This window comes from Sparus aurata, chromosome 11, assembly GCF_900880675.1.
Source record: "Sparus aurata chromosome 11, fSpaAur1.1, whole genome shotgun sequence".
NCBI lineage: Eukaryota > Metazoa > Chordata > Actinopteri > Spariformes > Sparidae > Sparus > Sparus aurata.
Genome location: NC_044197.1, coordinates 466,794 through 479,701, shown reverse-complemented (window position 1 = coordinate 479,701; position 12,908 = coordinate 466,794). Strand labels below are relative to the sequence as shown.

At 43.5% G+C, this 12,908-nt stretch overlaps 2 protein-coding genes and 1 long non-coding RNA gene across 5 annotated transcripts; 1 reads left to right on the top strand and 2 right to left on the bottom strand.

Annotated features, from left to right (window-relative positions):
- Positions 1 to 2,707: 2,707 nt before the first annotated feature.
- On the bottom strand, positions 2,708 to 4,917 carry LOC115591902 (uncharacterized). Of its 2 annotated transcripts, none has more exons than XM_030434310.1 (5): positions 4,792 to 4,917; positions 4,279 to 4,439; positions 3,791 to 3,891; positions 3,558 to 3,688; positions 2,708 to 3,299 (listed from the first exon to the last, which is right to left on the bottom strand). In XM_030434310.1, exons 1-5 carry the CDS (start codon positions 4,895 to 4,897, stop codon positions 2,947 to 2,949), a joined length of 852 nt encoding a protein of 283 aa, XP_030290170.1. In that variant the 5' UTR covers positions 4,898 to 4,917; the 3' UTR covers positions 2,708 to 2,946. The 2 variants fall into 2 exon arrangements, with proteins under 2 accessions (XP_030290170.1, XP_030290171.1); XM_030434311.1 differs by having other exon boundaries at positions 3,791 to 3,867; positions 4,792 to 4,910.
- Positions 4,918 to 5,504: 587 nt separating this feature from the next.
- On the top strand, positions 5,505 to 7,926 carry LOC115591907 (uncharacterized). 2 transcript variants are annotated; one of them, XR_003986034.1, is made up of 3 exons: positions 5,505 to 5,665; positions 5,778 to 5,895; positions 7,008 to 7,926. It is a non-coding gene; the product is annotated as an uncharacterized LOC115591907 (long non-coding RNA). The 2 variants fall into 2 exon arrangements; XR_003986033.1 differs by having other exon boundaries at positions 5,505 to 5,895.
- On the bottom strand, positions 6,841 to 9,329 carry LOC115591906 (T cell receptor alpha variable 13-1). Its single transcript, XM_075488191.1, has 2 exons — positions 8,546 to 9,329; positions 6,841 to 7,327 (listed from the first exon to the last, which is right to left on the bottom strand). The coding sequence occupies exons 1-2, from the start codon at positions 8,589 to 8,591 to the stop codon at positions 6,981 to 6,983; spliced, it is 393 nt and encodes a 130-aa protein (XP_075344306.1). The 5' UTR covers positions 8,592 to 9,329; the 3' UTR covers positions 6,841 to 6,980.
- Positions 9,330 to 12,908: the final 3,579 nt, after the last annotated feature.

The window sequence follows — 12,908 nt, the reverse complement described above, 5'->3', positions numbered from 1 at the left end:
CTTCTCGTCGGGCGCTCAGGACGGAGCTGATTGATTGTATTTTAATAAACTTTGGGTGGACGCTGATGAGACGGATGAGGACAGAGCGAGCAGCTTCGTCTCGCTCTGGTTTTTCTTCTTCTTTTTCTTCTTCTGCATCCTGTTACGTTTCGGAGCATGTGTGTGTGCTGCTTCTGTAAAACTGTGAGGACAAACTGGAGGTTTGTGTTTCAGGCGACGTGAAGAGACAATCTGCTTTGAGTTTTTTATCCTTTCTACTCTTGACCGTTGAGTCGGGCGCTCTGATAGGTAGACCTGTGTAGCGTTCAGGTGAGTGACGTGTCGTGTTTGTGATCTAGTGCGCGTTGTGTTGTTACTCCCCCTCCTGCTTGCACTGTTCAAAGTTTGGTTTTAGACAGATTCTTCATGACATGTGGACTGCTCAGCTCCACCAGGGACAAAGTCGGTGTTCAGATCCCCAAAACAACCAAATTTGACCTTTGACCTTTGTTGGAAACGAAACTTTCCTCTGATCTGAAACCACACGTTCTACCTCTTTTTGTACAGGGGCTTCCAAAACGCTAAAAGTGACGTCTCTGGAGAGAAAACTATGACAAGCCCGGCAGCCGGAGCTGACGACACAGAGACAAAAACGCAAAGCTCTATGGTGGCCCAGACAGTCCAAACAGGACTGCAGCTGTTCAGTTCAGGCAGAGTTCAGACCAACAACGTAAACTCGAGTTCATGAATCCAGAGATGCTGCAATCAGTCAAACAAACGAGGAGAAACAAAGTGAGGTCTTCATCAGCAGCAGTCTTCTGGACTGTGAACAGCTGAGAGGAACACAAGTGTCACCAAAACACACAATTTGATTTGACTTTACATTTTTAAAGGCTTTAAGGTTTAATTATTGATTCCTTTCCGCTCTGCCATCAGCAGACTGACGCATGTGGATCTTTAATGTCAAACTTCTCTTTACAGCCTGAGTTTATCCAGGTCGACCCGTCAGCTGATCGTCCTCATCACACAGGACAAGAGTCAGGAAGTGACGCTAATGCTAAACTAGCTGCACACCAATGCTAAGCTGGCAGCACGCTAATGCTAAGCTAGCTGCTTCATCTCTGTCGTGTTGTTTTCTTTGAATTCAGATTGAAACTGAAAGCTTGTCGTTCAATTTTAGATTTTTAATTAAAATCCCGACACCGGTAGAGACGAGCAGCCAGACAGAGAGAAGACATGAAGTCCTGATCTGATCCTGTCCGTCCGCAGGTCACCTGTCAGAGACGTTTGATTTCTACACCTCTGGTGGCAGATGGATCTGCAGCGTCTCTCAGGCTGCTGTGCTTTTTGTTCTGCCTCAGCCACCGTATGAAGCCTGAAGAGGAACCAGACCTCTGAATGTTATAAAGCTGAACATACCTGAGAGCAGCTGAGATCACCTGTCGGGACTGAAGCCTGACAGCTGCTGGACTGGGTCGAACAGCTTCAGTTTGTTTGGTTCCTCTTAGATAATGTGCTCGCCTCCTGGCGGACCGATGACGAGGTCACCTGTCCACAGGTGTGTCTGACTTGTGTTCTGGTCACAGTAGAGAGCATGTACTCTGTGTTTGATTCACATCTATACTCTTCTGTACAAACATGAATATTTTGCTTCTATTTATCTCGGCTTGGGGGAGGAGGTGGGTGGAGGAGGGCGGAGGTGGGCGGGGTTAAACTGTAAATGGTGTTTGTTTTGTGTTTGCTGAGTGAACTTGTACCTTTAATTTGAAGGAGGACATATAAACGGACAGTGTGGCAGTCGACTGTCTCACCTGTGTTTGCATGTATTATTTGATTTCTGTTGATCATATCAGATTAAAGACTCTGAACCGGAGCAGCTGGTCCGACTTCACTGACAGAACTCACCTGTGTTCAGGTGGACACACCGCCAAAATAAAATATAAAGACAGAAATGACTCAATGGATAAATTCACACGCTTTGAAATGCACTAAAATAACAACCAAATTTAATTATGTGCAATAATTTGACAGATCTGACCTAAATGAATAATTCTTCTTTAAACTGCATCTGTATTGATTTACTTTCCCTTTTAATGCCATTTATGAATTAATTATTTCTGCTTCATTATGAAGTTGCCTGTCGGCCTGTTGGCTGATGACATCAGAGCGACGCTTCAGACAATCAGAGACTAATTAATATACATTCATAAATACAATGAACAGAAGATTTAATACCAAACAAATTAAAACAAATATCAATTGACACCATATTTTATGGATTGATGAATGTCTCCTTTTAATTTTAATATTATTTTAGGTGAATTTATTGAGTCATGTATTCATTTATGATCTCGGCCGTTCCGCTGTGAAACAGACGACATGAGGAACACAAACATAATGAAGAGTGAGTTATTGATCCTGTCACAAGGTCTTTTAATCAGGACTTCATTAGATACTTTTGAACATTATTAAGTGTTAATAGAAATGCTAATGAACATGTTTATAGCTCATACAGCATCAAACACATTTCTTGAGTTGAACATAAAGTTAAAGCTTCACTTGTTTCACTTCAGATCTCGTAGCTGCAGAAAGGACTGTGAGCTGTTGATGAACGGATAATAAAGGATGTTTTGATCTTCACAAAGAAACATGAGAGCTCAGTAAAGGTAAAGGTGAGCGGAACAACAGGTGAGTTTACTGAATTAGTTTGTAACAAACGAGACAGTCGTAAAGTTGTGTTGACTTTAATAAAGTGGTGACAAGTTTCCTTAAAATCCAACAACAAACATGTTTATGTTCACATTAACACCTGATACAAACAGAGTATAACGACTCTCTGTGATGACGCTCCATCAGTCAGCTGTTCACATCAACATGATGATCCATGAGTTCAGTCTGTGGACTGTTTCTGGCCTCCAGCAGGTGAATCTGTGTTCACTGACCTGAGATCAGAGGCCTGAGAGTTATTTAGGTGTCAGCATCAGAGCGTAGCTGATCCTCGTCCCTCCAGCAGACTTTCTGTCTGAAGACTCGGCCCTCCTGGACTGTCCCGCACCAGTATGTGGACCTGGACCTCCATTCTGCCGCTGACACCTCCCACACTGAGGTAGCACTGTAGGCCCCGCCCCCGTCTGACATCATCCATGAGACCTGAGAATCTGATGATGTCACCGGTGTGTCATCGACCCACCACAGGACGTCCTGCAGGGGTGAGTTTAATCCAGCGAGAAGACAGACCAGCAGCCGAGGGGATCCTGGGTCCAGAGAGAGCGGGACGGACGACAGAACCTGGACAGACGGACCAGAACCTGCAAACGCACCTGGACAAAATAATAACAACAAACTTTGTTTACTCTTATTTTATAAAGTTTTGTGTGTTGGTAATTTTTCTGTCAAGTCGGTGTCGAGTTTTATAGTGAGAGTTCAATCTGTGACGTTCAGTTTACGCAAAACAGACAAATATGATCCGTGAACATGCTGCTGGTCCAGAGACGTGGTCAGAACCAACACAAAGAGATGCACAACGAGCAGAGATGGACCTGGTCTTTGGACCTGGTCTTTGGACCTGCAGGCGTCACCTGTTGTCTTGTGTCGATGGTGATCATGTTCAGCTGCGTCTTCAACGTCCACCAGAAGCAGAGTTCCACCACTGAAAGCCACCGAGAAGGAGACGGACTGTCCTCTGGGCAGAGACCCGACACACCAACACCTACAACAGGAGACAGACGGTGACTATAGAACATGAGAACCAGAAACACAGGGACGGATCAGATGTTAAAGGAGCAGTTCAACAGATTCTTTAGAGTCTCACCTCAGGAGGAAGATGAAGGTCAGCGCTGTGTCCATCCTCACGTCTTCTTCAGTGTCCAGCAGTCCACACAGGGTCACCTGAGGTCCAGAGGAGGAGCGGTTCTGTTGATAAAAGTCATTCTCATACTGACGTGTCATAATGATGTTAATGTTGATGATGGATCAATAAAAATCTTCAGAGATCTTCATGTTGATGTTTTTTACAGATGATGTAGATTTTAATCTTTTCTTTTATCATAACGTCCATAATGTTAATTCATATCTATAATTTTAAGTCTGTTTAATGATGTTTTACTTCTTTAATACTGTCCAGTAAGTCAATTTAATGTTTGTTATAATTCATGATATATACATTTAACATTTAGACTTATTAATTGTGTTTTAATGTTAAATAAACATCCTCATGTTTGAGCCAGTTGTTTTTCCTTTAACTAATGTAGATGTAATGTTCACCTGAAATAAAGTTTGTATTAGAATATATATTTTTACCTGAGGTGCTGTAGCTGCTGTCAGTGTGAAGCTGCAGGTCTGCTGTGTGTTAATGATCCTGCTGCGTGAAATCAGGAGACTTTGTGGAGAACAGAACCTGCTGGAGCAGAACCGACAGTCTCCAGAGGAGTCGAGCTGCTCTGGGATCAGAGCGACCGTTGCTTCAGTCAGAAAAACAGGAAATTTATCAACTGTTGCTGTCGTGTCGCATCCAAACTGTCAAAAGCCTCAAGAACACAAACACTCAGAGACTGTTTGTATAGATGTGTTTAGAAACATTGTCAGAATGACATCATATATATATATATATATATATATATATATATATATATATATATATATATATGTGTGTGTATGTGTATATATATATATATACACATCACATATACACACAAATATACATCACATTCATATGACAGGTCTGTTTTAAGACAACACATTGATAAATAGTTGTAGATGAACACTTGTATTATTATTTTTATATAGGTCAGATATTAAAGTTTATTCACTCACAGGAAAGGTGAAGGCTCTGCTCCCTGTAAGAACCATTAGCATGAGCAGACAAGCTAGCTCTCGGTGCAGAGCGAATAGACTCATAACAGGCTATTGTAAGGTTCATGGATCATGGCAGGCTGTAACATGAACATGTACGTTATGAACAGAAAAACGAAAATGCTGGAATACGTTTCTGTCTGCAAAATTCAAGTTTCCGTCGCTGCCAGTGAGGGAGTAAGCGCACGCTCGACGGATCGACTAGTTTGGTCTACGACACGGATGTCAACAAACAGGTAAGTAGCTGCTTGCACAAACACACTGTTTTAACCACTTTTTTATTCATTGTGAGTCATAAACGCTACAGTGCTGTGTTCTGCTGATGCTGCATACCTTTTGGTGTGAGATGTGGAGCATGTTAAGACGCTTAACACACAGTGTAAAGTTCTGACCCCATGCTGTTAGCTGTCAATGCTAACTCTCCGTTCAAGGAGCTCTGTAAGAGGTGGACCAAAAGTGTTCGCGTTTTCGGTACTGGCTAGTCAAGGGTAGCATGAGCGATAAAGCTGCATGTTGAAATCGACCGAAGTTCTCCTTTAAGTAAAAATAAAATATAATGCAGTGTAAGTAAAATAAAATACAATAGAATATAATACATATAATAAATACAGTTAACAGGGCTGGAAAGTAATTAAGTATTTAAACATTTAACTGAAGTGTCTCCTCTTAGAATGAGGGAAACAGCGCCCTCTGGACTGTAACACCTTAATGTCCGTCAGTCTGTGTGGTGGCAGGTGGTACTGCAGTGTAACTCCGTCAGAGAGGCGCAGGGAGGCTGAAGTCTTAAATAACGACCAGGCGCTGAGTTGTGAGGCCACTGTGGAGGAAACTGCAGGTTAGTCAGCCTGCGGTCGAATATGAAACTCGTTTCAGAAAGAGTTTGCAGCAGAGTTAGCTCGTTTTCCTGTGTCGCAAATGCTGTTAGCTCATATCTTTTTGGCTAGCAGCAATGGCGGGAAGATGAAGAGCGTGTCAACAAACAAAATGGCGTCACAGCAACAAGTGCTACATGATTATCTGGCAGGAGAGGAACAGCTGGTCCTCGTGAAGAAGACTTCAAGTGAAGTGAGTCTGGTACACGTCTGTCTGTTAGCTGTCTGTCTGTCTGTTAGCTGTCTGTCTGTCTGTTAGCTGTCCGTCTGTCTGTTAGCTGTCTGTCTGTCTGTTAGCTGTCTGTCTGTTAGCTGTCCGTCTGTCTGTTAGCTGTCTGTCTGTCTGTTAGCTGTCCGTCTGTCTGTTAGCTGTCTGTCTGTTAGCTGTCTGTCTGTTAGCTGTCCGTCTGTCTGTTAGCTGTCTGTCTGTTAGCTGTCTGTTAGCTGTCCGTCTGTCTGTTAGCTGTCTGTTAGCTGTCTGTCTGTCTGTTAGCTGTCTGTCTGTCTGTCTGTCTGTTAGCTGTCTGTCTGTTTAGCTGTCTGTCTGTCTGTTAGCTGTCTGTCTGTTAGCTGTCTGTTAGCTGTCTGTCTGTCTGTTAGCTGTCTGTTAGCTGTCTGTCTGTCTGTTAGCTGTCTGTCTGTTAGCTGTCTGTTAGCTGTCTGTCTGTTAGCTGTCTGTTAGCTGTCTGTCTGTCTGTTAGCTGTCTGTCTGTTAGCCGTCTGTCTGTCTGTTAGCTGTCTGTCTGTTAGCTGTCTGTTAGCTGTCTGTCTGTTAGCTGTCCGTCTGTCTGTTAGCTGTCTGTTAGCTGTCTGTCTGTCTGTTAGCTGTCTGTCTGTTAGCTGTCCGTCTGTCTGTTAGCTGTCTGCCTGTTAGCTGTCTGTCTGTTAGCTGTCCGTCTGTCTGTTAGCTGTCTGTCTGTCTGTTAGCTGTCTGTTAGCTGTCCGTCTGTCTGTTAGCTGTCTGTTAGCTGTCTGTCTGTTAGCTGTCTGTCTGTTAGCTGTCTGTTAGCTGTCTGATTGATAGATAATACAATTCGTATATAGAATGAGTCAAAGTATTATATTTATGAATGAAGACTTTTGGAAGTTTAGTTTATTAAGCAGATTGAAGTTATATTTACTTCATGTCATCGTACAGGTGATACACCGAGAACAGACAGATCAGGTGAAACTTTACTATATTCTGGAATACGTTTTAAAAATTAAAAGAGTCCAACACAAACAGTCTGGAGCCTGAACTGGGCCCAGTCCACTGAGGACAAGTCACACATGATGACATCATTGTCCTGTGCCGTCCTTCTTCAGCTCGTGTCCCCGACTCATGCTGCAGTAATAAACCGCCGAGTCGCTGCGCTGCGAGCCGCGCAGCAGCAGCGAGCCGTCCGCGGCAGCAGAGACCTTCTCTGGATCGACACCGGTGCCATACTTCATGTTGGAGCTGTTGGTGGACCTGAAGGACAGAAGCATTTGAGGACCCTGTCCTGCTGCCTTCCTGTACCAGCTCAGGGTGGAGGGGGCAGCCGTGGTGTTGGAGGCGTCCAGTAGGGGGCACTGCAGGGTGGCATCATCCCCGACTCTCACCTGCACCGTGGAGGAAGGTAGGCCGGTGACATGCTGCTGGAAACCTTCAACACAAACACTGAATTTGAATACACGGTTGATTTGAATAGAATGATCCATAAACACTGAATATACAGAACGTACACACAACAAGATGTGAATATCTGTATGTAGTGACGAGAACAGAGTGATGAAGATACTCAGTCAATAATAAAAGACTGAAAAATGAAGGTTGCAACTAACATTTATTTTCAGTTAAAATGTAAACTTTTGTTTCTCTCATTTTTCATGAGAAGTTGTTTCATGTTGGAGACGTTTTCTCTCAACATGGTTCTGACCAGCAAACCTTCATCATCTGAGTCTTCATCACACTGTTCAGCCATGTGATACGTCACACCTGTCAGGTAGATGGAGTATCTTGGAAAACTGACGTGCTCACTAGCAGATTTAAACACATTTGTAATAATAGTTTTGTGTGACAACAAAGTTTGAAATCTTTTTCTTGAACTTGTAACAAACAGGAGCAGTCGTGTTTGTGTTGTTGCTGAGTGTCACTGACACCCAAACGTCTTCACATTCAGTTACTGAGACAGGAAACGCACAATATTCATATCTGAGAAGCTGATTGGTTGATATATGTGTTTAATAAAAGTCTCTTATAAAAGCTGTCTTTACTAATTAATCAACTGTTGGTTAACTGATGGAACATTTTCAGCTGCAGGTCAATCTGTCAGAGATTCTGTCAGCGTTCCAGTAATGTACATCTTTAAAATGTACGATTGGAAATAATGAATGTTTTTATCAGTTAATCAGTTGAACGTGATCAGATCAAACAAACAGCCACAGGATTAACAAACTGTTTCTCCAGATAAGATGAATCACAATTTGTAAAAAATGTTCGCTTAAAAAATGACTTTCAGGGTTAATTGATAATCAAACTCAATGACTCATTGATTGATTGAATAAATGGTGCAGCTCTGGATAAAAGTTCCTTCCATCAGTCTGAAACATTCAGAGGCTCTCAGACGTTTCACTGGTGAGTCTTTGATCCTTCAGACAGGAAGCTTTAATTTGAAGACATTTTCAGAATAAAATCCCTAAAATTGACCTTAATATGACAAACAGCTCTTCATCCTGTAGACAGCTGTTTCACTGGTAATCAATAAATGAGTTACAAATTAGTGAGTAAGCTGAACTGGATGTTTACATGAATAATTAATGAATAAAGTAAACATATAAATTAGATAAAGTAAATGAATAAATAAATGAGTAAACAAACTCACAGCTGACAGTCAGCAGGATCACACAGACCAGCACAGACTCCATCATCGACTGAGGAGGAACCTGCTGCTGCTGCTGCTGCTGTTCTTCTTAGAACCAACGGAGCGTTTCATCTGTCAGAACAACACCTAACGGACACACCACATGGCCAACAACACGCTGTGTTTCCTGTTTGTCTCGACTGCTGATGAACTATTTAGTATTGAACTAATTCATTAAAGATAAAAAGACATGATGTTAAAGAGAGTTGGTGAACTCACCTTCATGTGTGGAACAGCTCAGACCAGAAGATGCCTGGTCACAGTTTTCTGTCCACAAACAGAATGTTCTATATTTGTATTCTATGTCTTCGAACGTGGACAATGAGACAGTGAGAAGGTGAGACAGTCTCTGTATGAATGATGAGAGACAATTATTGTTTTCTGTTGATTAATCTGCTGATTATGTTCTAACAGATTAATCATTTAGATTCTGAAATGAAACAGAAAAACTGACACCAGAGAACTTGTTGATGGAAAAATTACATAAACGACTAATTATCTAATTATTTCAGGTCTGATGATATTTTTTAAATCTATTTTTCGTAGTTTTTTCTAAATGTGATGCCTTTTTGTAACCGACAGCTCAGTGAGATCAACTGAAGCAGAATATTTTATTTTATTCTATTGATATTAAATGTTTTACTTCCTGTTTACATAAAACCTCGGAGCAGGAAGTCGTGTGAAGTCTGAGAGGAGCAGTGTTTACATGCTGTCCTGTTGGAGACCACCTCCTCCTCCTCCTCCTGCTCCTGCTCCTGCTCCTGCTGCTCCTGCTCCTCCTGCTCCTCCTCCTCCTCTTGCTGCTCCTGCTCCTCCTCCTCCTCCTCCTCCTGCTGCTCCTCCTGCTCCTGCTCCTGCTGCTCCTGCTGCTCCTCCTGCTCCTGCTCCTGCTCCTGCTGTTCCTGCTCCTGCTCCTCCTCCTCCTCCTGCTGCTCCACCTGCTCCTCCTCCTGCTGCTCCTCCTCCTGCTGCTCCTGCTCCTCCTGCTCCTCCTCCTCCTGCTGCTCCTGCTCCTCCTGCTCCTCCTCCTCCTCCTCCTCCTGCTGCTCCTCCTCCTCCTGCTCCTGCTGCTCCTCCTCCTCCTGCTCCTCCTCCTCCTCCTCCTGCTCCTCCTCCTGCTCCTGCTCCTCCTCCTGCTGCTCCTCCTGCTCCTGCTCCTGCTGCTCCTCCTCCTCCTGCTCCTCCTCCTCCTCCTCCTGCTCCTCCTCCTGCTCCTGCTGCTCCTCCTCCTCCTCCTCCTCTGACAGTTAATGTGACACGGACACTTGCAGCCTGTAAGATAAAGTTTAAAATAGCAGATGAATCCATTGATCAGCTTATTGATGGAAATAATTCTGATAATTTGGAAACAAGCTTCTCAAACTGAAGTTTTCTTTTTCATATGATTGTAAAAAGTCTTTCAGTTTCAAACAAAACAGTTTCAACACCTTCAGCCGTGGAGACCTGGATTAATTTCATCATCAATTAATCTGCTGATCACTTGATTAATGGACGACTCTTTAACAGAATCAATTGATCTTTGCAGCCCGAATTATGATCATTGTTGTTGTTGTTGTTGTTGTTGTTGAGGACGTATTCAGTTTGTAATGAACTGGTGTCTGTTGAACATGTGTAGTGTGTGTGATGTGTCAGCAGGGGGCAGTGTGACACACATCACTGATCTGAGATCAGGCTGAAGGATGTGATGACACGTTCCGGCCTCACAGAGGCGCTGCAGTGACTGAACACAGACTGCTGACAGAAATAACTTTAACTCAGAGGAGTTGTGCAGAAAGTAAACATATAAATCAGTACACACACCCTGCAGTGTGTCAGCACACACACACACACACACACACACACACACACACACACACACACACACACACTGCAGTGTGGCAGCATGCTGTTGCAACACAACTTGACAGATGATTTCTGTTACTGATGCTTCAGTAACTGTTACACAACAACACAGAGGACACAGTCAGAGTTAATATGAAGCTTCAGCTGGCTCAGTGAAACAAGTCAAGTCTTTACGAAGTGTGGACTGTTGTTCTATTCTAGTGTGTGTGTGTGTGTGTGTGTGTGTGTGTGTGTGTGTGTGTGCGTGTGCGTGTGCGTGTGCGTGCGTGTGCGTGTGCGTGTGTGTGTGCATGGGCCTGAATGCTATTGTTAGCTCCTGTTTCTATTATTTCCTGTGTGACGGTCGTCATGTCCTGTCCAGTCTGAACTCACCTGAACTCACAGCACTTCCTGTGTTTGGACAGAAGAACCGGGGTCAGAGTTCAGAATGTGAGCGAGTCAGAACCAGATGAACGGTTCTCAGCAGTCGTCTCTCTGCAGGATTTAGATGTTCAGAGCACATTTTTCATGTGATTGTACACACGTGTGTCATCAGAGTTACTGTGTGTTGCAGCAGTGAACTGAACGTCTGTGTGAATCCTGAAATTAAAACAGATTGATTTTCTGCAACCGTCAGGTAAAATATCACATGACTTTCATTGGGGCTGATGTTGGTTTCCATCCAGCTGTTTGTGTGAGCAGAGGTTAGGTTGTGAACAGTGGCTGCTGCAGGACACGGGCCAGATCCCATCCGCCAGTGACGTAATGTAAATACCAACAGCTAATGATAAACAGCTTGGTGCTGTTTGAAAGCAGTGCATGCTGGGAAATAAGATGCAGAAAATGACAGAACCTGCACCAGACTGTTGGTATCTGTGTTAATGTACTGAAGAAGAACAGTGTATACCCTGAAATATAAGATCCTCCTGCGTACAGGTGATGTCATGTGACAGCAGGAGAAGCACAGGTGAAGAGTCAAAACGTCTGAATTCAGTCTGAAGATGTTAGTAACACCCTCGTTGGAGCTGAGCTCTTCACTGTAGCTGCTAAGCTAAAAGTGTTAGCGTGTGTGCACGAGCTCGACCGCGTAACGAGGGTTAAATCTAGGGGTGTTCCAACGAGGGTACCACACAGTTTGATTTGATTATTGGTGCCACGATTCTTCGATTATTGCGATTTTTAATGCTTTTTTCCATTCAAGATTGATTTTGTCTTCATCTGTGGCTACATTTGTAAATAAATAACCTATCAATTAACTCAGTTCCTCTAAAACTACACTCATTAAGTAAATAACAAGGTTTTCTGAACATTTGACTTGTATTTTTTAAAGACACAAAATATTTTATTTTATGACTGTGTAAACATTTGCACTTTGACCTACTTAACTTTGACCAGGGAAAGCTCCACTTGCACGAGCGCCCCCTCTATTGGCGGAAAACACTGAAAAGAGCAAATGGCGTAGGTCTTGTCAGTCGTCTTGTTTACTCTCTCATAAAATCCAAAGTGCTTCCACACGGTTGCAGTGAACCCCGGTGGTGAGAGAATCAGCAGCTCTTGGTTGCTGCTAAAGCTGTTGCCATTTTGCAAAGAAACTACAATACTGCTCCTTTTGTTGTGTCCCACTCACTAAACAGTCCGGGCGCCGCGCCTGCTAAGGTTCCGGTTACGTGTTTTTTGTTCCGGTCTTGAAGCAAAGCATCAACGTTAATTAATCGATGCCAAATCGTCACGTGACGCATTGCGATGCATCGTCACATCGATGAATTGCACTCACCTCTAGTTAAATCTTGTCTGAGATCAGTTAGTGATGTGTTCTCTCCTGCAGACTGAGATCACAGCAGACGAGCTGATGGAGACTTCTGATGTTTTCTTTGGTTGTTTCTCTGTTTTAAATCAAGTCTCAGCTGCTTCAGTTGTTCAGCAGAATGCTGCAACTCTGTTTTACTGTGAAGCTCCAGAACTGTTCTGTGGACCTCGACACCTCACCTGACTTTATACCATCAGGAGGAGGAGAGGAGGACTTTATACCGTCAGGAGGAGGAGAGGAGGACTTTATACCGTCAGGAGGAGGAGAGGAGGACTTTATACCATCAGGAGGAGGAGAGGAGGACTTTATACCGTCAGGAGGAGGAGAGGAGGACTTTATATCATCAGGAGGAGAGGAGGACTTTATATCATCAGGAGGAGAGGAGGACTTTATATCATCAGGAGGAGGAGAGGAGGACTTTATATCATCAGGAGGAGAGAGGAGGAACTTTATACTCATCAGGAGGAGGAGAGGAGGACTTTATATCATCAGGAGGAGGAGAGGAGGACTTTTATCATCAGGAGGAGGAGAGGAGGACTTTATATCATCAGGAGAGGAGGAGACTTTATCATCAGAGGAGGAAGAGGACTTTATATCATCAGGAGGAGGAGAGGAGGACTTTATATCATCAGGAGGAGGAGAGGAGGACTTTATATCATCAGGAGGAGGAGAGGAGGACTTTATATCATCAGGAGG

Coding starts and splice junctions, on each gene's coding strand:
- LOC115591902 (XM_030434310.1), bottom strand. CDS start 4,897: ATGAACCTTACAATAGCCTGTTATGAGTCTATTCGCTCTGCACCGAGA. Junction 4,440..4,791: donor GCAGAGCCTTCACCTTTCCT/GTGAGTGAATAA, acceptor TTCTGACTGAAG/CAACGGTCGCTCTGATCCCA. Junction 3,300..3,557: donor CCATCGACACAAGACAACAG/GTGACGCCTGCA, acceptor TATTTTGTCCAG/GTGCGTTTGCAGGTTCTGGT.
- LOC115591906 (XM_075488191.1), bottom strand. CDS start 8,591: ATGATGGAGTCTGTGCTGGTCTGTGTGATCCTGCTGACTGTCAGCT. Junction 7,328..8,545: donor GATCCTGCTGACTGTCAGCT/GTGAGTTTGTTT, acceptor TTTGTGTTGAAG/GTTTCCAGCAGCATGTCACC.